We start from the raw sequence: 27838 nt of genomic DNA, 5'->3' as shown, positions 1-27838 counted from the left end.
AGATCTGATGCTGTAATTATACTTTGATAGAAATCTCATCCATTTTTTTACAGTAAGCATTAAGTTATATTTGGAGTTAGGTAGAGGACAAATTAGTGTTATGTGAATTGTAAAGATGAAAAGACTAAAACATAGGTAGTTATGAATGGCCTTTTGATGTTAGTGGCAAAATTTAAATTGTCAGCCTTACACATGCATTTTGCCCTAGATAATAGTGTTAAGAAATGTAATTACAATTTATACATTTATGCTTCTTCTTTCCCTGCACCATCTAATTGATGCACACTGAAGGAATTGGCAAATTGTCAACTGCTGATGGTAAAGCCTTTGCAGATCCTGAGGTACTCCGAAGACTGACATCCTCAGTAAGTTGTGCACTGGATGAAGCTGCCGCTGCACTGACGCGGATGAGGGCGGAAAACAGTCACAGTGCAGGACAAGTAGACACGTATGTGTTTAATGACTTCTGCTGAGTATTCAATTCTGTATCTGATTTTCATTTCTAATGAAGTTACTTACTCCAAAGGTTATAGTTGAAACTCTAAACTGACCGCCTGAGTAATAATAAATGAAATGGGTTGCTAATGCAGTAATCTAGGTCCTTGCTATTCAAACATGGCACTTGGAACTAGCAGCATCAGCATAACCTGAGAACTTATTAGAAATGTAGAATTTCAGACCCCACTTGGATCTACTGAATCAGAATCTACATTTTAACGAGAAACATGGGCTGTTTGTATGCACATTAGAGTTAGAGACTCACCGATTTTGTTAGTCATTCTGCAATAAAAATTTTATTCAGATTTTCATCTTCTATTACCTCACTATTACCGAGTAAAATTTAAGATAAATACGTCTTTGGGAATCATAACATTAGTTTAAAAACTTGTTCATCTAATGCTTTATACAGTTTATTTAAAACTTAATATGACATGACAATATGACAGCTGTTTTCACATTTACTTATTGCTTTCTGGCTTGGTCCACATACATGAAAAATTAGTATGCAAATAAATATTCAAATAATTTTTTTCTTACAATATCAGCATTTTTCTTGGTATAACTAACTGTATATATTTAATACAATTCATTATCATAGGACCTTGAGTTTTTCTGTGTTGGTTTGTTTTCAGTCGCAGTCTGGCAGAAGCTTGTTCTGATGGGGATGTGAATGCTGTTCGTAAACTGCTAGATGAAGGCAGAAGTGTAAATGAACATACTGAAGAAGGAGAAAGCCTGCTGTGTTTGGCTTGTTCAGCTGGGTATTATGAATTAGCACAAGTAAGCAGAAGTAATCTTTAGTGATCAGAATTGTGGAAGATTTTGATGTTTTATTTATTTTTATCATTAATAAAAAAATCATCATTAGAGACCAGGGTCTTTCCTTTTTTGGCAGTAGGTTAAATAGAAACTGATACATAATTAATTTTTGTTCTCTGTGCATGCAACTTGTCATGGTCCATTTTTTCTGCCACTTACTCAAAAATAGTCCTAATGAATGAGAGACACATAGGGAAAAAAAGGAAAGGAAAAAAAACCACATAGAGATAATATTAATAATAGTAAATTTTAAACTTGCCATTAGAAATAATATACAACTATAATGAAAAATGTTGATTTACTTTCATTCCATCTGGATTATCCCAATTCTTTTTAGTTTTTTTTTCTGTTAGAGCAATATTGGGAAATAGCCACGTGTTTACCAATTAGTTTCTGTCTTGTGAATAGGTTTGCTGTTCTCTTGCTAGATAATCCTAAGCATAATACAATTTTTTTGACAGTAGCAGTTAAATTTTATAATTGGATGGTTATATGATTACCTACTTTACTTAGAGATAATATGTAATGGTATTATAAAATATAACATTTAACCAGTGTTTTTTTTGAGCAGTGAACACTAGCATATTTTCCCCAAAGGTGATTATTTTTATTTTTACTTGTCTCCATTCTAAAAGAGTATCTTCCCAGATTCAGTATATTACCTAGAGTACTATTAATTGTAAGAATTGACAGTTTCTCTCCATGTGCCTATGTGTTTTAAAGGTATTGCTTGCTATGCATGCTAATGTTGAAGACAGAGGGAATAAAGGAGATATAACTCCCCTAATGGCAGCATCTAGTGGAGGTTATTTAGATATTGTGAAATTGTTGCTTCTTCATGATGCAGATGTCAACTCACAGTCTGCAACAGGTATGTCGAAAGTGATGTGTTCATTTGAGGAAAATAAATTGATGTGAATAACTATAACCTGAGAGAGAAAAAAATTTGATTCCTAGGGATAGTTGGTTGTAAATATACAGAAAAATCGTAGCCATTGTTTAGAATTTCTGAGTAAAATATAGATTAATTTGTTATCTTCAGAAGTCTTTGGAATACTCTTACATTCTGTTTGATCAGGATTGACAGTTTTTCTGCTGGAGACAATTTCTTTGCCACAATGATATATAATGTTTTCAAGAGGCAAATTAATGAACTGTATCTTTCACAATTCTTTGTCTCATTTAAATAGCAACTACCTTGTATATATTAACCTGAGAGTCAAAACCTTATAGAGTTTTTTATGTCAAGTGTACAGAATGCATTTACTAATAAGGTATTTTCCTGGCAACATGAAAGCTACTCTAGTAAGGTTCTTTATTACTCTTGGTCATATGTCTTGCTGCTGCTGCTAAGTCGCTTCAGTCGTGTCCGACTCTGTGCGACCCCATAGACGGCAGCCCACCAGGCTCCACCGTCCCTAGGATTCTCCAGGCAAGAACATTGGAGTGGGTTGCCATTTCCTTCTCCAATGCATGAAAGTGAAGTCGCTCAGTCGTGTCCGACTCTTCGCGACCCCATGGACTGCAGCCTACCAGGCTCCTCCGTCCATGGGATTTTCCAGGCAAGAGTACTGGAGTGGGATGCCATTGCCTTCTCCGCATATGTCTTGAGTTGCAGAAAATATACATTTAGTAATGAGATTCCTAAATCTCAAGCAAGCACATGGTTTAAAAAACAGTTTCAATAATGAAAACATATCAGTGTTCCATTAAGTGACATTTGAGTATATGTTAGCATACTTAAATAAATGTTAAATGCAACCTAATTTATTTTTAAATGACCATGACTTCTTAGAAGGGATTGTAGGTCACTTTGCTGACCATTTTGCCATAGTTGTAGTAAAATTAATATCCTTAATGTCTGAGACTGTTAAAACAGTTGAATTCTGAACAACTTTGGCTTTGAAATGATAATTTTCTTGCTGAGCCTTTAAAACAGTCTTCTTCAGTCTCATACTATTGGGTAGTTAAACCATTTCCCTACTCCCTTTAATAATAAAAGTCCTCAAAACAAATCAAGAAAGAAATAAGTAGCAGATCAAAGAATAATGACCTTTTAAATAAATTTTTATTTTGAAGGAGTTAAGCTGAGGGAGATTTATTTCTGTCTCCTTGGGTCTCATAAATGTAGGCTAAACATATATTTCAGAAAGAAAATGTATCTAGAACAATGAATTGTGTTATGAATAAATGTTTAAAGATAAAGGAGAAGTAAAAGAAAATTAAGAAATGAATACACATAGAAAATGTTAAGTGTTTCTAAGTTGTGTAGTGTTGTAAGAAAAAGCAATACTTTGATACATTAGAATATTTTATTTTAAAATATATTGAAGTAATTTTTCAAGATGACAATCTTATTTTACAAGCTAAGGAAATATGAAGAGAGGTAAATTGGCTCATTTATAATAAACCTTTTAATTAGTGATAAAATTCAGATGATGCTTCTAACCAATACAATGAAAAACTTGAGATAATAATTGTAGTGGTTTATGTAAGGTAATTGAAGCAATAGAACTAGAGCAGTAGTATAATAGGAATTGTATCAGTTTTATCATAATTTTTAATTTCTTTTTGTTAGGCAACACTGCATTAACTTATGCCTGTGCTGGAGGATTTGTTGATATTGTGAAAGTGCTACTTAATGAAGGCGCAAATATAGAAGATCATAATGAAAATGGACATACCCCCTTAATGGAAGCAGCCAGTGCAGGTCATGTGGAAGTTGCAAGAGTTCTTCTAGATCATGGGGCAGGCATCAACACTCATTCTAATGAATTCAAAGAAAGTGCTCTTACACTTGCATGCTACAAAGGTACTCTATAAATGTATATATGTTTATAGAGTTTTTTCATAATAACTTTGAATATTTAAATATTTGGATACTGAGTATGAGTTAATTTTTTATTGTTTATACTTTCCCTGTGCTATAAAATTATCTAGCTTCTGAGACATTATATAGAAAGTCCATTTTAGCCTGTATTTCCTATAGTATAGTTTCATAGTATATGTTTTCTTATTATTTTAATTCAAAATTTACTCAACTAGCTGTAAAGTCAACCGGAATTCTTAGCACAGACTTAGAGGGTTTCCATTCTTTAATAACTTTTGTTTTATATGATTTTTCCAATCTTTATTTCAAAAATAATACACACTCAAATAATAATAGTCACATGATATATAAATCCTAAAAAACAGAATAGTGTAAAGAAATTTTACAATGACATATAATGTTACCATCTAAATATTTAAAAAGCATATAAACAATATTTTAGTATAGTTACTTCCAGCGTGTTTTTTAGGTATATTTATAAACAAATGTATACACACTTGAGTCTTACAACTTGGGTTTGAACTGCACAGGTTCACTACATATGGATTTTTTTCAATAAATATGTACTGTAGTACTAAACAGTTCAAAGCTGGTTGAATCCTCGGATATGGAACCATGGATACAGAGGGCCAACTGTGATGTGGATTTTTGACTGTACCCTAACCTTCCACATTGTCCACAGGTCAAAATGTATATATACATTTTAAAAACTAAATGGTCATACTCTAACACTTTTATAGTCTGCTTATCACGAACACTTCCCCATCTCAATAAGTATTTTTGTAGTACAACTTTTGATATTCTCATGGTATTTCACTATTTTAATTAGGAGTAGATTTGGCTGCTTTTGTTACAAAACCTAAATTAATAATGATTTGAACAAAAGAGAAACTCATTCTCATTTATATAAAACAATTCTGGGAATTCTCTGACAGTCCAGTGGTTAGGACTCCATGCTTTCACTGCCGAGTGCCAAGTTCAATCCCTGGTGGGAGAGCTAGGATCCTGCAAGTGGTGTGGATTAAAAAAATTTTTTTTAAGTTACAAAAATAGGCTATCTAGAACTGAAAAGGCAGTTCCATTTTTATTAAGATATCAGCATTCTGCTCCACCCATCCTAGTGTGTGGTTTCTGTTCTCAAGGTTACCTATTATCTGTGCTCAAAGATGGTAGCTAGGGCTCCAGCAGTCCATATTCTAGGAAGGATGCAAGGGGTAAGGGCAAAATGAGGAAATGCCTTCCAACGTCAGCTATCTTTAAGGAGTCTTCCTGGAAGTTCTGCCTTGTAAGTCCCTCCTACATCCCACTGGCTACACATAGCAGCAAGGGAGACAGGAAAATGTAGTCTTTTAGTCAGGCATGTTGCCACTGAGATGAAATCAGGATGAAAATGAAAGAATGGATATTGGGTAGGGAATTAGCAATCTCTGCCAAATACATCAAATGGATGCACCATAACTGCCTATTGTTGGACACTTGAATTGTTCCCAGTTTTTCACTATTATTAAAAACACTGTGATAACATCCTTGTGCAGACATCTTTGCCTAATCTCTGATTATTTCCTTAGGATAAATTCCTGGAAGTGGAATTGCTGGGTCAAAGGGTATGGACATTTTTAAGGCTTTTGATACATATTGCCAAATTGCCTTCTAGAAAGGTTGAACCAATTTACACTCCCACCAGCAGTGTTTGAGAGTGCCCTTTACCCCACCCTACACCCTCACCAACACTGGGTATTATCATTCTTTTTAATATTTGCCATTTTGATAGTAAAAAATGGTGTCTCATTTTAATTTGCATTTGTTTAGTAGGAAGGTTTAATATATTTTTCATCAGTTTAATATTCATTTTCATTTCTTTTTTTTGAATTGCCATTTCATGTCCTTCATCCATTTTTCTACTGGAGTGTTTGTCTTTTTCTTATTGACTATTAAGGCTTTTTATATACTAAATGTATCAAGAAGGTTGAAATTATTTTAAGTGGAGTTTTCTGTGCCTGCTCATTGCCACAGTGAGTTTATGGTTATTGTTTTAAAGCTTTATTTCTGAAAAATATGATCCAAACGTACTTTACTTGGCATTCTGTTTTATTTCAGTGTTTTGATTTATAGTTTATATAGATTAAATCAAAGTATAAGTATTACCATTTTATTGCTTTACCTAGCTTGAATTAATGTGCTTTGGACTAATTTGATCTTTAAAACCTAGATAAGACCTTGATGAGAGCCTGCTTACTATTTTGGATTGGCTTTGTAGAATTGTTGATTTATTGAATGCAAAATAAGTTCTCTTATAAATTTTTGTATAGACATCTGAAAGAAAAATATTTCCCATTTTAATACTTATATATTAAATTGATAGTTCTTGAGAAATATAGTTTTAAAATTTGTTTTCTTCTTTTTTTAAGGCCATTTGGACATGGTTCGCTTTCTGCTTGATGCTGGTGCAGATCAAGAGCACAAAACAGATGAGATGCACACTGCCTTAATGGAGGCTTGCATGGTAATTTTAAATTGCACTTGAGATTATATGGGACGAAAGAGTCATATGTATTTAAGCCTTTGAGAATTATTACTATTTTTTGGAAAAATTGTTATGAGATGGTGAGGAATCTGAAAATTTTGTACGTTATTAGAGGCTGAAGGGGATGTGTGCAGTGTTTAGCTTTTCATAGTAAATCTATTGATGTAGGAAATCATACGAAAGGCAGCCTTAGCTATGTTATTTCCAGCACACTCATGTACTTTTATTTTCTTTCCAGCTTTCTCATCATGGTAAAATACACATGTCATAAGTATAATTAAGAGGATTACCACTACCATACTGTTTTCTACGGCAGTATATCTTCTAGAGAAATGTCTATTCAAATCGTTTGCCCATTTTTGAATTAGCTTGTTTTCTGTTGATGAATATTAGAAGTTCTTTATATTGTCTGGATCTTAATTCCTTATCAGATATATGATAAATATTTTCTCTCATTTCATGGACTGCCCTTTTACTCTGTTCATAGTCTCCTCTGTGCACAAAAGTTGTGCTTTTGTTGGTTTGTTTTTCAGAAGTCCATCTCATCTATTTTTGTTGTTGTTTCTTGTGCCTTTGATACCATATCCAAGAAGTCATTGCCAAATCCAGTTTCATGAAGCATTAGTCCTGTGTTTTCTTATAGTTTTAGCTCTTTTTTTTAGGTTTTTAATCCATTTTGAGTAAATTTATATATGATATTAGGTTAAGTGTTAAATTTCACACTTAGGCATGTGACTATCTGGTTTTCCCAGCATCAAAATTAGAAAGACTGACTTTTCCCATTTGAATCATCTTGACACTCTTATCAAAAATTATTTGACTGTACATGCAAGGTTTATTTCTAATCTCTCTGTTCTCTTTCATTGGCCTGTATGTTTGTCTTTAAGTCAGAACCACAAAGTTGTAATTATTGTAGCTTTGTTTAAGTTTTGACATCAGGAAGTATGAGTCCTCCAGCTTTGTTTTTCTTTTTCAAGTTGGTTTTGGCTATTCAGGGTTCCTTTAGATTGCATATGAACGTAATGATGAGCCTTTAATTTTTGGTTTCACTGATTTTTCTCTGTTTTTCTATTCTTTTTAAATTTTATTTATTTATTTTTGGCTGTGCTGAGTATTCATTGCTGCACACAGGCAGTGTAGTAGTTGTTTTGAAGTTCTTTTCTTCTATCTTGTATATCTGATTCAATTCTGGGTCAATTTTTATTATTTTATGTCTTGAGGTCAGTCACCTTTTCTTGCTTCTTGATTTGTCTAACTGTTTTTTATTGTAAGTCATATGCTGTAGATGATCCCTTTTCAAGGCTCTGGATTATCCTGTCCTTCTTTTAAGACTGTTAAATTCTGTTCTATCAGGTACTTAAATTACCAGTGAATCACCCTGATCCTATTGAGGCTTAATTTCAGCATCGCTTTTACTCCTAGGTCTTTAACTCTTTGGTCCTAAAGATGTTCATTCTTTGTTTAGGCTTTATTTCCTTGGGCCATGGTTTGGAAGATGCCTAAAGAGAAAAAGTTAGAGTGAATGTAGCACTTATCTCATATGCTTCCTTCTTTCAGTGATTATAACTCTAACCCTAGCTTGGTTGCTGTCCAGTGCCTCTAGTAGTTTTATCCCAATTTTTATAGTTTGTGATAGGAGGGTAAGGCCAATCCCAGCTACTGCTCAATGGCTAAGACTGAATTCTTAGAATTAAAAAAAAAATTAATATTGATATTAGGCCTTTAAGAGTGGATTATTATTATTTTATTTATTTATTTTTGGTTGCTCTGGGTCTTCAGTGCTGCACGGGCTTTTTCTCTAGTTGAGGCGAGCAGGAGCTACTCTGTAGTTGCAGTGCGTGGGCTTCTCATTGTCGTGGCTTCTCTTGTTGCAGAACATGGGCTCTAGGGCACTCTGGCTTCAGTACTTGTGGCCCCTCAGCTCTAGAGCACAAGCTCAGTAGTTGTGGCACACGGGCTTAGTTGCTCTGTGGCATGTGGGATCTTCCCAGACTATAGATCGAACCCATGTCTCCTGTACTGGCAGGTGGATTCTTTACCACTGATCCATCAAGGAAGCCAAAGAGTTGATTGTTCTTAGTACGTTGTTAGATGCCCAGGGGCCTGGGGGAGGTGGGAGGAGGAATGGGGACTTAGTGGTTAATGGGAACAGAGTTTCATTTTAGGAAATTGAAAAATTTGGGAGATGAATGATGATGAGAGTTGCATAACAATGTGAATGCATTTAGTGCTGCTGAACTGTACAGTTAAATATGGTCAAATTATTTTTGTTTAAAGAGTGGATTATTCTTTTTTAATTTTATTTTCGTATTCTTTTTTCCTTTGTTAGAAATAATACTGCACATTAATATTTAAAAAGTTCTTAGCACAATTTCACTGTTAAGGTCTGTACTCTAGGTATGTTAGCACAATATACAAAGAATCTTCAAAAATTAAATTCATACAAAACAGTTTCTTGGGAACCTAAAGAAGCTGGGTGCAATAGTAGTTCCCTGATTTGTGGACACTTATAAACCCTTATTTTCTTTTAAATTAGGTGTATATTTCAGATACCAAATAACTCAATATAGGAATTTGGTAAAAATGTGTTTTATTTTAATGTGAAGTATTTGTTCATATTAAAGCTAAAGTGATTATAACTAACTTATTTATTTAAGTATAATAAAACTCTAGATAGATACTGAAACCTAATATTTAAGGTTTCTTTCATTAGTTCTTCAGTAAAAGAGTTTCCCAACCTTATAAAACCTTATTTTTCTATTCTGTTTACTTTTCATTAGCAATATTGGGTCATTTTTTAAAATAAAGAACAACATACCAGCTCTATCTTTATTTTCCACAGGAGTTAAGACCCATAAAATTTTGAAGCAAAGAATTTGAAATTAAAGAAATGTATTTATGATGATAAAGGGGTAGAATGGGTACCTCCATGAGAATATTTTGTTAATTGCCTATCTATGCAGATAGGCTCATGGTAAAATTATTTACAAGTGAGTAATTTTTGCATCTTTGTAAAATTCTTTGCCTTATTACAACAAACTAGTGATAAGAAAAAATATAAGATAGTATCAGTCCACAGGGATTTACCTTGGTGATATAATCCCAAATGATAATGACTTCACAGAATTTGTTGTTATTTTTTCTCAGTCTTTGTTTCTTAAATAGATCTAACACAATTTCTACACTTAAACATGACACTTAAGTTTGAGGCTATAGCTACATTTGACCCTGGCTGTAGTATAAATAGTAATTATTTTATTTTGAGTTACTGATGACTATGGATTTAATACTTTTTTGAACTTCAGAGAATGTAGAAATTAAAAATTATTTGAAATTGTAACTGTATGTACCAAGTTTGATTCTTATGGAAAATTTTGGGCTTACTCTAAAGTAAGGTAAAATAATTTTAATGGACTTTTGATAAGACAGATTTCAAAACTTCTCAGATGTGTATGATAATATATATGCATCTAAGCTGCCTCTCCTTTTCTTCCCTCCTGTCTTTCCACAATCTGTTGCTTTTCTTCTCCCACTTAAAAAATATCAAAACAAAAATTCTTTTCTTCTTGTTTTACTTCTGAAAATCTGCAGGATGGACATGTAGAGGTAGCACGTTTGCTTTTGGATAGTGGTGCTCAAGTGAATATGCCTGCGGATTCATTCGAGTCGCCGTTAACTCTGGCTGCCTGTGGAGGACATGTTGAATTGGCAGCTCTGCTTATTGAAAGGGGAGCAAATCTTGAAGAAGTTAATGATGAAGGATATACTCCTTTGATGGAAGCTGCTCGGGAGGGACATGAAGAGATGGTGGCACTACTCTTAGCGCAAGGTAAAATAGTTCTACTTCTTTAATTAAAAAAATCAATTTCCTTTGAATTTTTGTGTCAGTATCACTGAAGTTTATTACAACTAAGATATTGTTTGCATTGATGATAAAATAAGTTTTCAACACCCTGGGTGGAACACCAGAAACAGAAAAAATAAGAGATAATTATCAGAAATCAGAACACTTAATTGTAAGTCTTTTGTAATTATAGTTTTATCTATTTTTATGCTTTTCCCAGGAGCAAATATAAATGCTCAGACAGAAGAAACCCAAGAAACTGCTCTGACGTTGGCTTGCTGTGGAGGTTTTTCTGAAGTTGCAGACTTCCTGATTAAGGCGGGGGCTGACATAGAACTCGGCTGTTCCACACCTCTGATGGAGGCTTCTCAGGAGGGACACCTGGAGTTGGTTAAATACTTACTGGCTGCTGGTATGTGGCTTTAATAACGCCTTTTGGAGAAAGAATTTTATATTGCTTTTCATAACTTTAACAATTAACTCTATTTTTTTCATTTCTACAAAGGTTGAAAAACAGCTCCACAATTTAACTCTCGTCTTAGGCTTTTAAATCTCCAAAAATGTCTTAAAAAAAAAAAAAAAGTTTTATAAAGTAGTTAATGTTTGCTTAGTGATGGTAAGACTTCCCGTTGATCTTCTCTTTCCATTGAATGATTTGTAGTTTCTGAAGGGGAGAAATTAGCTCCTTCTACAGTCTTTCAGTGAGAGAATATAGGGATGACATAGAGGTTATAATTTGATAACCTCTATAACATTTGACAATGTCATTTCTTGACATTTCTTACTTCTCAAAAAAAAAAGAATGAATGAAAAAGTGGAAATTGTTTTTTGGCAGAAATATTTGGTCTTTATATAAAATAATTTGTGCTTTATATATTGTGAAGTAGTAGTAAGAAATCAGTGTTTTTACATATAGTTTTATATAGAGCAAGTTAAGAATATATCAAAAAATTGATATATATATATTGATCCAGGCAGATGTAAGCCTTTATATTTCCTTTGAAAGTAATTTTTTTAAATCCATGTCTAGTAAATTGTTTAAAACTTGATGTATAAGGAAATTAATGTATAAAGGGAAATGAAATATTAGCAAAACTTTATTGATCCTTTTTGGGCTTTCACTGTTAATTTGATTATAACCAGCATCAATTTTTCCTTTGAATTATTATTAAAATAATTTATTAATCCAGATCATTAATGGTTTGAATGATTGTTTAGATTTTGAACCATTGCACAAACCAACCATACAAGCTGACCTCTTCCTTGGCTCAAAAATTATTATTTGCTATAGATAGTATATGTATGTATATTATTCAGTTACTGTTCTCTCATTATTTTCTGTAATTGTCTGTGTCCTATTTAAGAGTCTTTCTTCACCAGTCTTCATTCTTCCCACATCCCTCTAAGTAGTCATGGTATTGTTAAAGGACTTTTAAAAAAAGGAATAAATAATGTTAACTAAGAAATCACTGGATATCAGACATTCTGCTCAGCTCATGTGTTCTCTCTATTAATTACCATTGGCCACTGGTCTGTTAAGAAATATTACACACATCTTATAGATACAAAAACTAATGTACAATCATGTTACATAGCTTCTCTAAGCAAATCAAGCTAATAAGTGACAGGGCCAATATTCGAACTTAGAGCTCCTGACATTGTCTTTTCTATCATCTCACCATTAATTCTCACATTTAGCAACTTTTGCTAATTTGAAGTGGGTAGTTTATGAAACTGTCTCGTGGCTTGAGAATCACTTTTTATGTAATCATAAAAAGTATTCATAAAATTTTTCAGAAGAAACTAAAACTACTGCCGATATGATTTCTGAAAACTTATATTTTTTGTATTTTTTGTTTTAGCAGCTCTTTTATTTCTTAGAGTATATCTTACTGGGGATATATAGACAGACTATTATAGTTTTTAGTTGTTTGGTATAGTTTCTTTATGGCTAAAAGCATTTTTTCAAAGCATTTTTAAAGGAAAATTAGGATTCTTAAAATATATTCTGATGTTTTCATATTTAGAGTTTATGAGTTTCACCAAATTATAAAATCAAATTATCTAATATAATTTTAAAATTCACAGAATAAATGTGTAATTTTTTTTGCTTGCCAGGTGCTAATGTTCATGCTACAACAGCAACAGGAGACACAGCTTTAACCTACGCTTGTGAAAATGGACACACGGATGTTGCAGATGTTTTACTTCAAGCAGGGGCCGATTTAGTAAGAGATTTTTAATTTCACATATTTTTGTATGAATGTTAATTCCTTTATTTTTAACATTTAGAAAACACTAGTAAAGCAGATCAATAGTTCGCATGCTTTATATAAAATAACTTGAAAATCTGGCTACTTGTTCTTCGTTGTTGCATTTGTTAAATGTATTTGAAAATAATTTTTAAAAGGGCATACTGTTTTTTTCTAGGTAAAACCATTTATTTCTTTCTTTCTCTCACCCCAGTCCCATTTAACATTCCTGAACCTTTTTAACTGCCCTGTATGAGTTATAATGCAATGATTTGTTTATAGAATAGAATAACCGTTCAAATCACTGAGTGATTTTCTTATGTTTTTCTAATCAGTTAGACATTTAAAATAAAACTACTGTCATCTTCCTAACAACATTATAGAGCATTTCATTCTTTTTCTATTATTTTAATATCTTCTATTTTGGCTTTTTAAAGTTTCAAATTAGATGGCAGGTTCATAAGTATAATAATCCTTACAACAATGGGAAATTGTAAAATAATATCCACTAGAAGGTTTATGCTTCTTGCTGAAATGTTTGCCTTTTGTGAGAGTATTTTAAACTGCTTTCTGAGGTTTCTTCCACAATTCCTTTATGTATTTCTTAAAAATCTATGTGAGGCACACATAGTTAATAAATGTTGTAGACAATCAACTTTACTAATTTCCCTTATATAGAGAAAACTTTCTAAGTATTGTCTTTTAATCCATTTCTTGTAACAGCAGTTCCTCCCAAAATCCCTCAGAACATTGTGGAAAATAGTTATTAACTAAAATAAGAATATAGTGTAATTATGCTATTTGTTTATCATGATTTCTACTACTACTAACTATGGTAATGATAACACTAGCATTCATTCTCATTAATGAGGTTCTGCCAGTTAGAATTTCTAAGAGGTGTAATTTTTGTGTTTGAAAATTATGACAGGTATGTTAAATAGATCTTAATCTTCTGCCTTCCTTAAGAGTTGCTTTGGGTCATCTATAAAAATTAAGAATTGAAGTATTTGATCACTTGAAATAAATAGGATAGAGCATAAAAGCTTAGATACTAGAAGCAAATTTAATATTCTTATCCTCTGAATTCTTATAAAATTCATTGTTCTTCCATTTTTCCATAGCAAAGTCACTTCCTTAATTTATTTGCTAGGAGTTCTTCTAAAAATATTAAATAGGAAAAAGAAAAATTACCTGTTAAATGCAGTATAAAGTATAGCAAAACTTACTGATTTTGACAGTTAAAAATTTGTTATGAAATATTTTTAAATGTCTTATAGTCCTCTGTAATTAGGTCAGTTGCTTGTGATTAAAGTTCCTTAGAAGAATTTCATTAAACAAGCAGATAGGTTTTCATTTGTCATATGTTTACATTCAAAATATAAGATTAAAAAATGGCTTAGATAAATATTTATCTTAAGTACAGAGCTAATGCTGTTATTCTAACATAATTGTTTTCTACTTTATAAACCATCTTTGTATTCACATTTATATGTAATTATAATTAAATTACAATTTCCAGCTGTGTGTTCTATCATAATCTTTTCCTTATTCCTACATATTCTCTATGTTTGTAACTTGTCCATAATATTCCATCAAGTTGATGAGCCATCATCATTCACTTATTATTGAACTTTTACTTTTTATATTTCACTGTTGTAAATTATTAGATCTAATAATTTCATGTGCATAACTTTTTCCTTTTTTCTACTTTTGAATTATTTCATATATAATTTTCCATTGAAAAAAAATTGTTCCTGTTTCATGCTTTTGCTGTCTGGGGAAAGATATTTCAATTTTAATGTTATTTTCCTGATTGTAAAAAGCAATTCTTGTTCTTTATAGAAAATGTGGAAAGTTTGGAAAAGTATAGTAAGTTTGATATTTAAAACCTATAAATAATTTCAGGATTTAGTATAAGCCAGAGGTGGGCAACGAACGACCTACTGAAAAACAAGAAGTGCAGGCAGATCAGTCCTTGAATCCTGAGGAAAAAATGACTGATAATTCTTGCTAACTGGACCTAAAAAGGCAGCATCTTTCTTGTCCTTCATTCTTTTCTGTCATCTCCTAGTGTCTGTTTAGGACTGTGGATTGGAATTGGAAAAACTCTATACTCCTATTGCATGGACTTGAGTTGTTTAACATTTCTGGATCCCATAGATGTGTTCTCGATGTCTAGGTTTGGTAGTTCTTTAAGGTAAATAGTTTTTTTTGAGAATCTTCATTTTGTGGGTAACTATTTTTACCTTCAGTTTTAAATAAGAACTCACAAGTCAGTGTTTGAAACTCAATCTGGACTAACCTCATGTTTTCTTAGATTTTTAGAGCTTAACTTTTGCCACAATTCAAGGCTTTGTTATTATATGTTTTTTAAAGGAGCTTAAAAGCTGTTGTCTCTCATTCTTTAAAATATTCTATACTAGAATCAGGATGTTAATTATAGTTTTATAAAAATGTAATGCAACTATTTGAATTCCTTTTATTGTTTTCTGAGATGAAACTGGGAGTTTTTAAGGCTTTTCACTCTACTTGTTTAGGAGGTATACTTTAGAACTTAGTTTTAAAGGAAATCTAGACAGTTTTTTATTTAATGCTTTCAAAAAAATCTTCAGCCAGAACTGATGGTATACTTGAGCTTTTCAGGTAGATCCTCAAAATATGTGCATATTCTCATTTGAATCTTAGTTATTTGAGGTTTGATTTTTTTCTTGTTTTAAAAATATTTAAAATGAAAAAGTATTTATAGATATTTTTAATAAAAAAACCACTGAATATCCATCATATTTAGAAGATTATGAATTGATATGTAACTTGTCTAACTTTGTAATAATTACATAAATGTCAATAGTCCATTATTAAAAACCTTTGAATGAGATTAGTAGTCTTAAATAAGCCATTTAAAATGTTCCTTTTAGAAATCAAAAATTAAATGAAATAAAAACTGTCTGTTAATTGCAGAGTTTTTTGAAAATTCTCCCTATTAACATGCAGAATCATTTTAACTACTCAATAAGTAGAGAGCCTTGAACAAATCACCTAATCCATATCTCCCTGCTGTTTGTACCTCTTGTTACCACTGTAATGGGAATCATTGTATACTGAAAGATAGTATTCCTTTATGTGCTACTTTCTCAGCACAGCATCTTTTATTGGGCCCAAATTTGTTTTTAGTATTTGATATAATGACAGGTATAATATGATGTAAATCCATTGTAAGAAAGTTTTTTATTAAAAAACATTAGCATTCTGTAATATATTTAAAATCTAAAAGGAATTTTTTAAAAAAGAGAAGACACCTGCCTTTGAAAACTAATCTTGTTTCTCTGAAAAGAAATGTACTATCAGTGTCCTTACAAATTTGTTACTCAATTACTTGGCAAAAAATAACTAATAAATACCATTTCAAAACTGAAGTTGAGGGACTTCCCTGGTGGTCCTGTGCTTAAGATCACGGTTCCACTGCAGGGGGCATACATGGACAAGTTTCATTCCTGATTGGGGAACTAAGATCCCACAGCTGTGCTGCCAAAAAGTAAAAAGTAAAACTAAAATCAACATCTACAGTATTAGAAAAACAAAAACTGAAGTTGATTCAGTTCCATAGTCTTTGAGTCACTGTCCTGGTGTCCTGTATAGTTGTTACTCTAGGCCTTTCTCCCTATTTACTGGTTTTTAGACCAGAAGACAGAGTTTTAATGTTTCATTCTTGTTCGTATCTTGATAGCTTACTTCAGCTAAAGCACTTACATGGCTTGATTTCTTTTACCACAGTCCTTTAGCTCCCTGTTCACTATTACTTTTATGTTCAAGGTGGAGAATTTGCATGAACTATTCAACAGTATAATTTGGATTGTAAAACACTATTCTGCTTCTTTCTCATTTTTTGGCTTGCTTACTTTTAAAAGATTAAAAGATTACTTTTAATCTTGACTTACTTTGTTATCTTTGTTTTCCTGGCTTCCATGTCCAACCATTTTATTGTTAGAGAGTTGTTCCATGTCTATGAGAGATGACTGCGTCAGGTCAGAGTTTACAAAGGCCCTAATAATAGTATGTTTAGGTGGCAACACTGTGTTGGTTAACATGTCAGTATTGTTTTTTCTGTTTTTAAGTGAGAGAGAGAGAGATATATATATTTAATATATATATTTATCTATATATATTTTTAAAAATATATATATTTATCTCTATATATAGGAGTTTTTATTGTGTTTTATTTAAAAAAATTTTATTCCAGGTTTATTAAGATACATTTGACATACAACATTGTATAAATTTAATTTGGGATTATCATAATAAATTACTGAACATATATCATCTCATATACTGTGTGTTCTAAGTCACTTCAGTTGTGTCCAACCCTATGGACTATAGCACACCAGGTTTCTCTGTCCATGGGATTCTAAGGCTAGAATACTAGAGTGGGTTGCCATGCCCTCCTCCATCTCATGTAGACACAAAGTTAAAGAAATAGAAAAAAAAATTTATTTCTTGTCACATGATCTATTAGGATTTGCTCTCTTAACAGCTTTCATATATAACATACAGTGTGAATTATATTTACCATATTGTATAATACATTCCCAGTACTTACTTATAAGTCGAAGTCTGTGAAGAGTTACATTGATTTTGTGTGTTTGTGTTTTTCAAACCATTTGTGAAGATGGTGGAATCTTTCTATTTTCATCATGGCATGTTAATTTCAACACTAAAGCTTTGATACATTTGTTAACATAAAAGAAATACTTGTCATCTACAGAATTTTCCTTCACAAAGTTAAGGTTGGAAAGGGAGAATAATATATAAATTAGTATTCCTTCCTTGTCTCCAGCTCCTTGGCCTTTCATTTTAGAAGAGGAACTCAAGTAGTATTTCCCATAATAAACAACTGACATAGATGTTAGAGAAAGTAAATACATTCTAGTTGTATTCATGTAAAGATTTTTTATGATCTATTTTAGCATGTTATAGGCCTTCATTGCTGTTTGAAAATAAATCAACTAAAAGGTAGAAGTACCTGCAGAAAGCACCCTGTAATCCTGTATCTAAATGGAGGGCTACACTTAGGTTATTTAGAAAAAAGTCTTCATTAGAGATGCTCTGAACATTAGACAAGACCTAAATTTTCATTATAGCCATAAAACCACTGATCTTAAGTAAATAGTTGCTTCAATAATTTCATCTGTAAAATGAAATCTAGTATTATTTTCTGGACTATTTTACCCAAGTCATGTAAATATTGTTTCTTTGGTTCTGCTGAATGTGCTAGCAAATCACTGAGACTCCCTAGGCTTTTTTTTTTTTTTTTTTTTCTTTCTTCCTCTTCTCCCCCCTTTCCTTTTTTTAATGAGGGGTTTGGACCAGAAGATCTTTAATGATGTGTGTTAAGGAATCTAATTTTATGTTTTTTTAAAGAACAAGTTAAGCAGCTACTTGTTTGGAGGTATTGAATGGACTAGATGAGTGCTTAGCCCAAGAATGTGTAAAGTGCTATAGGATTCTTGAAGAAAATGAAATTTTAGTTGCGACTCATCATTAAGAGCAGTGATATGTTACACAAATGATTCTATCTCTTGAAATCTTTGTGTATATTAAATGTATTAAATTATTTAATTTTGGATGGTGTTTATAGTTAATAATTAGCAGATTTAGCTTACTATAAAATATTTTAATAGATAAATGTTGCCAATCCCTAGAAAATACAGTAACTTGGCAAGGCCACCCCAGTAAGGATTATTTGGCAATACAATGCTAAATCATTATGTCTTCCACCCTGTCTTTTTACTATCAATATTTTTTCCTATTTAAATACTGTCAAAGAAGTAGGAAGAGTTTCCTTGACATGAATTTTTAAGTAAATTGTTTCCTTAAGAATAAAATCTCCAGTTATCTTTGGAATTATTCAATTAAGAATTTATTCTTCTTTTCCTTCAGTTAAATTTTATTTCAGGTAGCAGAATAAACTTTTGTTACATCCTCTTCTCATCTTATGTGGCTTCAAACTTTTCAAAATTTCTTTAAGATACATATTCAGTGGCTGGGAATTTAGAAATACTGTTTTGCTTCAAGATGTTCACCATCTTGAAAGTAAGGGTGGAAGACAAGTTTTTCCAGGGATAAGATAGGACATGGTTTCTTTCTTTATGTTCATAATCTGCTATAGATGCAGTATCAAAGAAAATAAGTAGAACCAACCTAAAGAAGTGTAGTAGGTACACAATGTTGCTAATTCTGCATCTTTGCCGTATTGAGTAATAGTTGGTCTTACGCAAATCAGTTGTAGTTTTTCTTATTTTTTAAATAGGTAATGCCTTTACATGGTTCAAAACTTGTTATGTTTTAAAGTGTCTCATGGGCACCCAGTTTTCCTCTCTATTAGCAATCAGTGTTGTTCTTTCCTTCTATTCTTCTGGAGATATTTTATATAGATATGATGAAAAGTCACATATTGAAAGAAATACATACTCTAATTAATGCTTAGTGCTTTGTATAATTCCTTACTTAAATAGAAAATTGGTTTTTACTATACTGATTTTCTTTGTAGAGTTGATCATAGCTTTTAAGGTTTATTATTTTTAACATTGGAGTAAAAATTGAAGCACTTCTGCACTGAGTAAATTGGGCCCCTTGAATATATTGTAGTGGCCTGTCACTGATTTTCCTCCCTAACCATAGAAAGTAAGCTCTCTGACCTCTGTTGGCTTTTCTTAGACTATTCTACCAGCCAAATGAACTTTGGGGGAGGATTTCCTAGAATAGTTGAACTAGTGGAAACTGGGTATTTTGACTGTGGATATATTAGCACCCTCTGGTTTCTTACTTCTGGAAATTAAGATTTGATATGGACTTATCTTAAAAGACAAAAATTTTGAAAGATCAGTTTGTTATCTGTATTAAATCTTACAAAATAGAAATCTTCATAAGATTTTTTTTAACTTGAGCAGTATGTTGTGTGTCTTTCTAGATATTTCTGTACACCCAAGCATGTATATATTCTGTGTTTGTGAGCTGTGTCTCTTTTTTATATGAATAGATTTGTTATCACGTATACTGTTCTGAAACATTTTTCTTTTTAATATAATATTTTTCCTATCAATCCCTAAGATTTCTCACTCTTTTTCACAGGTTTCCTGTGTGCTGTGTAATTGATTAACCACTTACTTATTCATAAACATTTGAGTTATTATAATCTTTAAATATTACAAATGGTGCTACACCAAATATTGTTATGTACATTTATATATCTTTGCTACTTTTGTGAGTTTATCTATAGGGGTAAATTCCTAGAAGTGAAATTGCTGGTTATCAGAGGGTCCACATCTAGAAATTTGATAGCTGTTGCTAAATTGTTCAAAAATGCTGAACCAGTCTACACTTCTGTTAGCAGTCGAGGTCTCCAGATTCTTAATTCTCCTTAAAATGAGTTAGATTTCTTCTGTCTTCCTTCCTTTCTTTTTTTATAATTTAATATTCTAATCTCTGATCATAGCCCCCATGTTCTTTTATCTTAAAAAATCACAATGTTCCAAGTAGCCCTGTTAGCTGCTCACTAATTGCTCCCAAAGCTTTGGTGAACTATGTAAAACACAGATATAAAGTTATTTCCTGGAGAAGTATTCAGACATCATGTACAAGTGCAAATTTTGAAATATTTTGTTACTTTCTTTTTAAAAAACTGATTTTTAAAAAATCTAATATTTAGACAATATTTATTAACTCCATTCTGAAGAGGAGATTGTGTCTTACATTATAGAATTTTCATGAGTTATTTTATTTTTACATTGTTATGATTTTACAACATTTATGTTCTGTTTTATGATCCTATTTCTCAAAGTTGTTTAATTGTATATTTAGGTGGATTCATTGTTTACCTTACTAGTCTTTCATATTATATAGATTCTGAATTCCTGATTTCCTGAACTTGACTCAAGTTTTGGCTGGCTGATATTAGTATTTTGTTTTGAATTTACTCTCCTCCACCAAAAAAGTTTACAGGTGTTTGCATTTTTAGGACTATTGTTTGTTGTATTTATAAATGAATGTGCGTGCGTGCATGCTCAGTCACTAAGTTGTGTCTGACTCTTTGAGATCCCATGGATTATTGCCCAACAGGCTCCTCTGTCCATGGAATTTCCCAGGCAAGAATACTAGAGTGGGTTGCCATTTCCTCCTCCAGGGAATCTCTTCCCAATCCAGGGTTCAAACTCGCGTCTTGTGTGTCTCCTGCATTGGCAGGCGGATTCTTTACCACTGACCCACCATGTAGCCATATATAGAATTATTGAATCACTGGGTTTTTTCCTCTCAAAATTCTAAGCCCTCTGTTCTATTATCTTCTGGTATTAAATATTGCAAAAGCCTGCTAGAATATTCCCCAGTGTATGTAAGTATATGTAAGCGACTTCTTTTCTGCCTGGATTATCATAAGATTCTTTCATTATATTAAATGTTTATGATTTCTCCAGGATGTATCTTGGTGTGTATTATTTTATAATAGTTTTTCCTGGAAAATCATGAATGCTTTCTATTTGAAGATTTTAGTTCATCCTCTTTCCTTTCTCCTTTTCTTTCTCCTCCTTATCATCCTTCTCCAGTTTTCTTCTAGTATCATCCTTCTTCCAGTTTTCTTCTTCTTCAGTTTTCTTCTTCTATAGAACACTTCTTTTTCTATTCTTTTTTCTCCTGGGACATTTATTATCCATATATTGAATCTCCCTTATTTGTATTATCTTTATGTCTGATTCTTTTCACTTCTTTTTTTTTTTCCTCTGTATTCTTTCTTAATAGGGATCATCCATCAGGGCCCTATTTTTTCTGCAAAGTTGTCGCTGCTTCTAATGTGGTTTTCATGGTTTCCTCATTACTTAGTATCTTCTGCTCTTCCAACTCACTTTTAAATTTCCTCTTGCTGTTATATCACTTTGTCCCACTGTTTAAAGCATTTGTATTCCCTTTAATTTTTTGAAAGTGTAGGGAATATTTGGGTTAAATTTTCTTTCTGTTTTTTTAAGAACTTCTTAATATGTTCTGTGTTGGATACTTTGTGCTTATCTATTCATATTTGAATGGGACTTGTTTTTGTTGAAACTCATATGTGGATGAGAAAGGAAGAACAAGTGAGCTTTAACAGTCAGCTTCTTCATATCATATAGTTGTCTCAGAATATTTTCTCACTAAATCTTTGCCATAGGAGCATGCACCTTCTTAGGTAAGCACATCTTCCAGGGTAGGAGGTAGGAGTGACTTAGAGTGAAGATTTCTCTAGGCCACATCTCTTTTATTTGGAGATATAGTTGACTCTGGTCAGTGATTGCAGTGCTCCTTGCTGTTTCTTCAGCTATATTCCTGTCTCATCTGCAAGAACTTTCTTCCTATCTGGAGTCTAAGATCTAGAGAAAATACAGATATTCCATCTCTCAAGTTCTTTCAAGTCTCCTGTTTTAGTTGAAGTGTGAGGACTGACTGCATTTATAATGGGAGGAGGAGGTACTACAGAACTGTTTAATCATCTTACAATACTTTCCCTACTTTTTCTCTCAGTTTCTGATATTCACAGATCTTTCAATTTAATTATTTCCCTTGGTTAGATATTAAGATACTGCTCTTTTTTTCCTGTAGTTTTAGTTGTATTTGAAGACAAAGGTATGAATTCTAGACATTTAGCAGAATTATGTCTGCATATGTTAAGGTTTATGTTAAAATTATATTGGTAGAGACCATATTATCATGCTGTTAAAGAAATAATACTCTGTTCATGAGATTATGGTCTCTATATATGGGAATCTTTTTAGCTGAAGATCCTAAGTTAACAAAGCCCAGCACCTGAAGTACCAGTCACAAGGTCTTCATGGCCAAATGTGATTTTCATTTTTGGAATTAGATCCGTGAGTTCTTCTTTTTCCTTTCACAGGACAAGCAGGAGGACATGAAGACTATTTTGGAGGGCATAGATCCGGCCAAGCATCAGGTGAGGGTGGCCTTTGATGCTTGTAAGCTACTACATAAAGAATAGATGATGTAGGTAACCAGAACTCTGGGTATCTGAATTCCAGCCAAGAAGTTCCAGGACCCTGCTGGGTGACAAAGGAAATACTCTTCAATTGAAAAAGATTATGAAGTTCCAATAAAAAGAGATTTATATTACTAGAGGTTTGCTTCCTTAGTATTCATCTATGTAGTATTCCTAAAAAACCTCTTAGGTGAAAATAGTTTTTCCTATTCAGATAGTTCTTTTGCATTCTCCTTTATTGAGAGAGTTAAGATATCCCTCAGTCATAAAGCCCTTTGTATTCAGCTTTGTTCAACAAAAGTCTGAAACTCAGATTTAGAGTGATACAGTGGATTATTTTTTATATAATCCTCAAACAACAACAACAAAAAATAGTGACACATTTACTAGCTGATGCCCTAATTTCTGTAAAATTAAAATTTTCTTAATATCCTCTCATGTAGCCTCATTCTGAAATTGTTGTTTATAAACAAGCATTTCTTTTCTTTTGAAAAAAATGTGTGGAATTTTTGCCCTAATGGTTTTAAAAGTCAAGCAAATTTAATATCCATTATAATTCAGAGAGATTTGTTTACACTCAGGAGCAGTACTTAATTTTTAAATTAAGAGTGAGTTGTGATTGTATCACAATTTAGGCCATCTAAAATAAATTTTTCAGTATCAAGCCACTTTTAATCATAATGCTTGTTAAGGATCACCTTTATTGGCTTTTGGAACAAGAAGTTGTTATATATTCATTCTATTTGGAATAGAGTAAATAAATTTCTTTCACAAAATATTAGGTGAAAATGTAAACTTTTGCTCAGTTTATGTAGTAACTCTGGCTCCTGTCAAGAATGTAAAACTGAGTGTTAGTTCACATAAAGTTATTTCTTTCTCTCTGGGTTTGTTAAAGGAAATGTGATTATAAATCTATCTCTAGCTGTAAGTCTTAAGACTTGGGATTTTTATTATTATTATTTATTGGAGGATAATTTTAAAAATTAGGTTTGCAGCCCTCCTTTTAGAGGTTCAGATTCAGCAGCTCTGAAATGGGGAGTCTGCACTTTAGATGATATACCAGGAGATTCTCATTAAGTCCTTTATATTCCATACTTTGAAACACTGCTATCTGTCTGTAGAGACTCTGCTGTCTATACTGTAGAGTCTGTAGATTATTCTGCATCATTGTTGAGTTCTGTTCTCATCTTTGCTTTATTATCATCCTTCCTCCATCCAAACTGAATGAACTTGGTTTTTGTCTTTGTTACATGTTTTTAGAAACTGAGCTAAATACAAGCACTAATATGGTGCCTCTTAATCTTTCTCCATCTCAGTTCTATTGAAGGATATGAATCTGATCAGTAACAAATTGCTAAGGTAATGATCAGTATACAGAGTAGTGGGTTGGAAGAGCATATTCACTAAGGGAGATGTAAGAATCCTTTAGTACATAACATAGTATAAACAATCTCCTTTTCCTCCCTCTGATTCTGGTCCTTACCCCAAGACATTGTCCACCTTCAACTCCAAGAAGCACTGTCTCTGTGATATAGTGACAATCTTGAACAAATACCTTGGGTGGCCCGGACTGTGGTTTTTAAGGAAATTGACTTATTTTAAAGGAAAAAAACCTTAATCTAAAATTTTTGTTATCTTAAGTCAAGTAGAAAAAAACTTGTACCTTTTTTCTCATAGTATTTATGCATCAGAACCAGAACTTTGCAGTACATTTTTTATGAAAAAAAGTGTAGCAGACTTGTAAGTTCTAAATATCTACTTATCAATATATTTTAAGTATTAGTGGTTAGTTTACCTTAATAAACTAAATAGGACCTCCCAGTTTTTAAATAACTTTTCACTAAGGAATAACATATACATATTTTAAGATTTTACTACTTAAAGCTGGAAAACTTTTATCAATTTTTTCTTGATCTCTAAACTGTGCAATACACAAAGCTCCTGATAATTTTTTTTAAAGGCCAAAAAAATTTTCTCTTTCCTTCCTATTGTATGTTGAATTAATCCTGTCTCAAATTTGTTTAAATACAAGTAACAAATGACTTCCTTTCAAGAGGGTAAAGTCTCTTAATATATTTTGAAACCTCTCTGTTCTGTGTCAAGTACATAGATACAGTAAATAAAATATGGGAGGGTAACAAACTAAACTAAAAACATGTAGCTATACTCAGAAACAAGGTTAAAGAACTGTGGACTAAAAATGGACTCTGGATCTACAGTTGAAGCTATTTGGGGCTTGAATTTCATCTTTAAGGGAATAAGAACTGAATGTATCTCACATAGAGCAGGCCAATAGATTTAGTCTACTTGATTGAAGCATGAAAGTGGTACCTAATTTATTATTGCCCAGCTTGTGAAGCAGGGTGGGAAAAAAACTCAAAGAACTGCCCAGGATTACTGTTAGAAATTAGCAGATTGTTCTTCATAGAGGGAAGAGGCAAAGACAGCAGTGTAGCTAAGAACTTGGAGGACATCATTATTTGATATAGTGAGAAGAAAGAAGAACAGAAATAACCTCATGGGATAAGAAGCTTAAGTTGCCAGGTAAAGGTCTACTTCTGAAACGGACCAGATTAAGGTAACTTTCAGACCATCTGATGAGAAGGGATAAGTTTATAAATGGAAATAAAAGAAAAAAAAAACCAACTCCCATGCAAAATGAACTTTTTCAAATAAGAAAAATTGTAAAGCTCAGGAGCAAATCTACATCAAGAGAGATAGTCAAAATGCAAGCAAACAGCCAGCAAACTAGGAGAATATAGGCCCAAGAAAATTGAAATAAAAGACTTTAATCAGAGATTTTAAACATGCTTAAACTATGAACAGTAGCCATAAAAGAATGAGAGGCAGTGAAATAGGAGCTGATAATTATGAATTAAGGTCAGGTAGATATGAAATACTTAAACTTTCAGGTAAAAAATTTTTTGAAAATAAAAATGTATAGGATACAGATTCATGTTGATGTATGGCAAAACCAATACAATATTGTAAAGTAATTAGCCTCCAATTTAAATAAATTTATATTAAAAATGTATAGGATAAACAGTATGTTGGACAGTTGAATAAAGATTTAATCAAATGATAAATAAATACAGCACAAAAATAAAGAGATGGAAAATATAAAAGAGAAATTGAGAGAAATGAAATAGGCTCTACCATATATTTATTTGAAGTTGCTGAAGGAGAAAATAGAAATAGCAAGCAAAGGCAATGCTTGAAGAGATAATGATGGAGAATTTTCTAGAATTGAAACCTGACATGAGTCTTAGAAAAAAATCACTAAGAAATGCTTGAAGAGATACTGATGGAGAATTTTCTAGAACTGAAGGCTGACAGGAATCCTTGGTTGAAAAAATCACTAAGAAGAACAAATGAAACTGCAGAATTTTAAGGATAAAGAAAAAAATCTTAAAAGCCATTATAGGAAAAATGAATTATTCTCAAAGGAAGACCATTTACCTTTTTGACAATAGATTCTCATCAACAATAATAATTACAGAAAACAACAGAGGGTAATATCCTCCAAATATCAGAAGATAATAGCATGATACAGAATTCTGTACTCTGCTAGCATTCCAAAGAAGAAGACATACTTATATTTTCAGATGTAGATATTTTCAGATCTACAAAGAATAAAAGAGTTTACCACCTCAGACCCTTGCCAAAAGAACTACTAAAATATATGTACATCAATAAGAAGAAAAAAGAACCCTGGAGGAAGGTGTGGGATGCAAGAAGCCTTGGTAGGCACAGAAGCTGGTAAACTATAAATACAAATTTGTGAGTATAAAACTTAAATTTTTATGCTTAAAAACAAAGTAGTGCTAAAATCTAGACAGAAATAGTATGTAATTCAGCAGGATATGTTAGAAAGTTTAAAAACCGTGTTAGAATTCTTGTGTTGTTCTGGAGAGAATAATCAGGTACTGAATAACTTTAAAGAATCTTTTTTTTTTTTTTTTTAAGAAAAATTTATTAATCAGAACAAATACAAATCTATTCAACTCATTTGTTAAAAGGGCAGAGAAGTTTGAATTAGATTCAAAATCAAAATCTAGTGAATTCTGTTTTCAGGAGAAAGAACTAAAGCAAAATGACAGGGAAAAGATTGACAAAATAATGGAAAACGTTATGTAAGACAATATTAATATCAAACAAAATGGAATTTTAAGCCAAAATTATTTTTAGAGATAAATAAATGCTCCTCCCATTAGTATAACAATCAGTCACTTATCAGTATCTTAACATCTACCCTCCAACTAAAATAGAAAATTATAGTTACAAGAAAATTAGTTCTACATTTCTGCTCATAGGATTTTTTTCCCACACTTCTCCATGAAACTGACAGATAAAACAATTGCTAAGAATAGAAAAATCAAGTTTGTTCTTATAGAGAGCTATAATTTTGTTTCCAATAAATATGGAATATATTTTCCAGTGCATTGAATATACATAAAAATGATACATGGTAGCCCACAAAAAAAGTTTTTAAAACAAACTTCTTCATGCTATGAACTACATTCTCTAATCTTTTGTAGTTTTAAAATTACAAATTGACAATAAAACCTTTTTAAAAATAATCCCATACAATTAGAAAATGAGGAAATATACTTTTACATAATTCATGAGTTTAAAAGGCAATCACAGTAAAAACTACAAAATAGTTGTTATCACCAAAACTACACATTAAAACTTGGGAGAGAGGATACAGCTAAAGTGGTCCCTAGAAGGAAAATTGTGTGTGTGTGTGTGTGTGTGTGTGTGTGTGTGTCTATAATGAAAGGAAGTGAATCTACTCAAAGAACAACAGCACAAAGAAGGAAGGATATAAGGTTAAAAAAAAGTTAATATTGAGTAGTAAACAAAAAAAGAGTTTAAAAAATAGGGGTAAACAGCAAAATAAAAGCTGATTTTTAAAAAATTCTGAAGTAGGTAAGACCAGCTTTTTTCAAAGGGGCAAAAGGCACAGATACATGGTATAAACTTAAACGGAGTTATAACTTTGATATAGTAGAGGACTAAATTTATAGGGCAGTATGAACAATCAGTTTGAATACTT

At 31.9% G+C, this 27838-nt stretch overlaps 1 protein-coding gene across 11 annotated transcripts in view; it reads left to right on the top strand.

Annotated features, from left to right (window-relative positions):
- LOC113895271 (ankyrin repeat and KH domain-containing protein 1) overlaps positions 1–27838 on the top strand; it is a 112597-nt gene that overhangs the window by 33491 nt on the left and 51268 nt on the right. For 5 of the 11 annotated variants that reach the window (XM_027546259.1, XM_027546258.1, XM_027546266.1 and 2 more), the window contains exons 3-11: positions 292–448; positions 1134–1281; positions 2044–2191; positions 3899–4132; positions 6559–6653; positions 10266–10503; positions 10739–10930; positions 12637–12746; positions 22681–22737. In XM_027546259.1, coding sequence (XP_027402060.1) covers positions 292–448; positions 1134–1281; positions 2044–2191; positions 3899–4132; positions 6559–6653; positions 10266–10503; positions 10739–10930; positions 12637–12746; positions 22681–22737 — 1379 coding nt within the window. Of the gene's footprint in view, positions 1–291; positions 449–1133; positions 1282–2043; positions 2192–3898; positions 4133–6558; positions 6654–10265; positions 10504–10738; positions 10931–12636; positions 12747–22680; positions 22755–27838 lie in introns of those variants that run through there. The other 6 variants (XM_027546262.1, XM_027546260.1, XM_027546267.1 and 3 more) reach the window with 2 other exon arrangements.

Source organism: Bos indicus x Bos taurus, chromosome 7 (assembly GCF_003369695.1).
Source record: "Bos indicus x Bos taurus breed Angus x Brahman F1 hybrid chromosome 7, Bos_hybrid_MaternalHap_v2.0, whole genome shotgun sequence".
NCBI lineage: Eukaryota > Metazoa > Chordata > Mammalia > Artiodactyla > Bovidae > Bos > Bos indicus x Bos taurus.
This window is presented reverse-complemented; position numbering and strand designations above follow the sequence as displayed.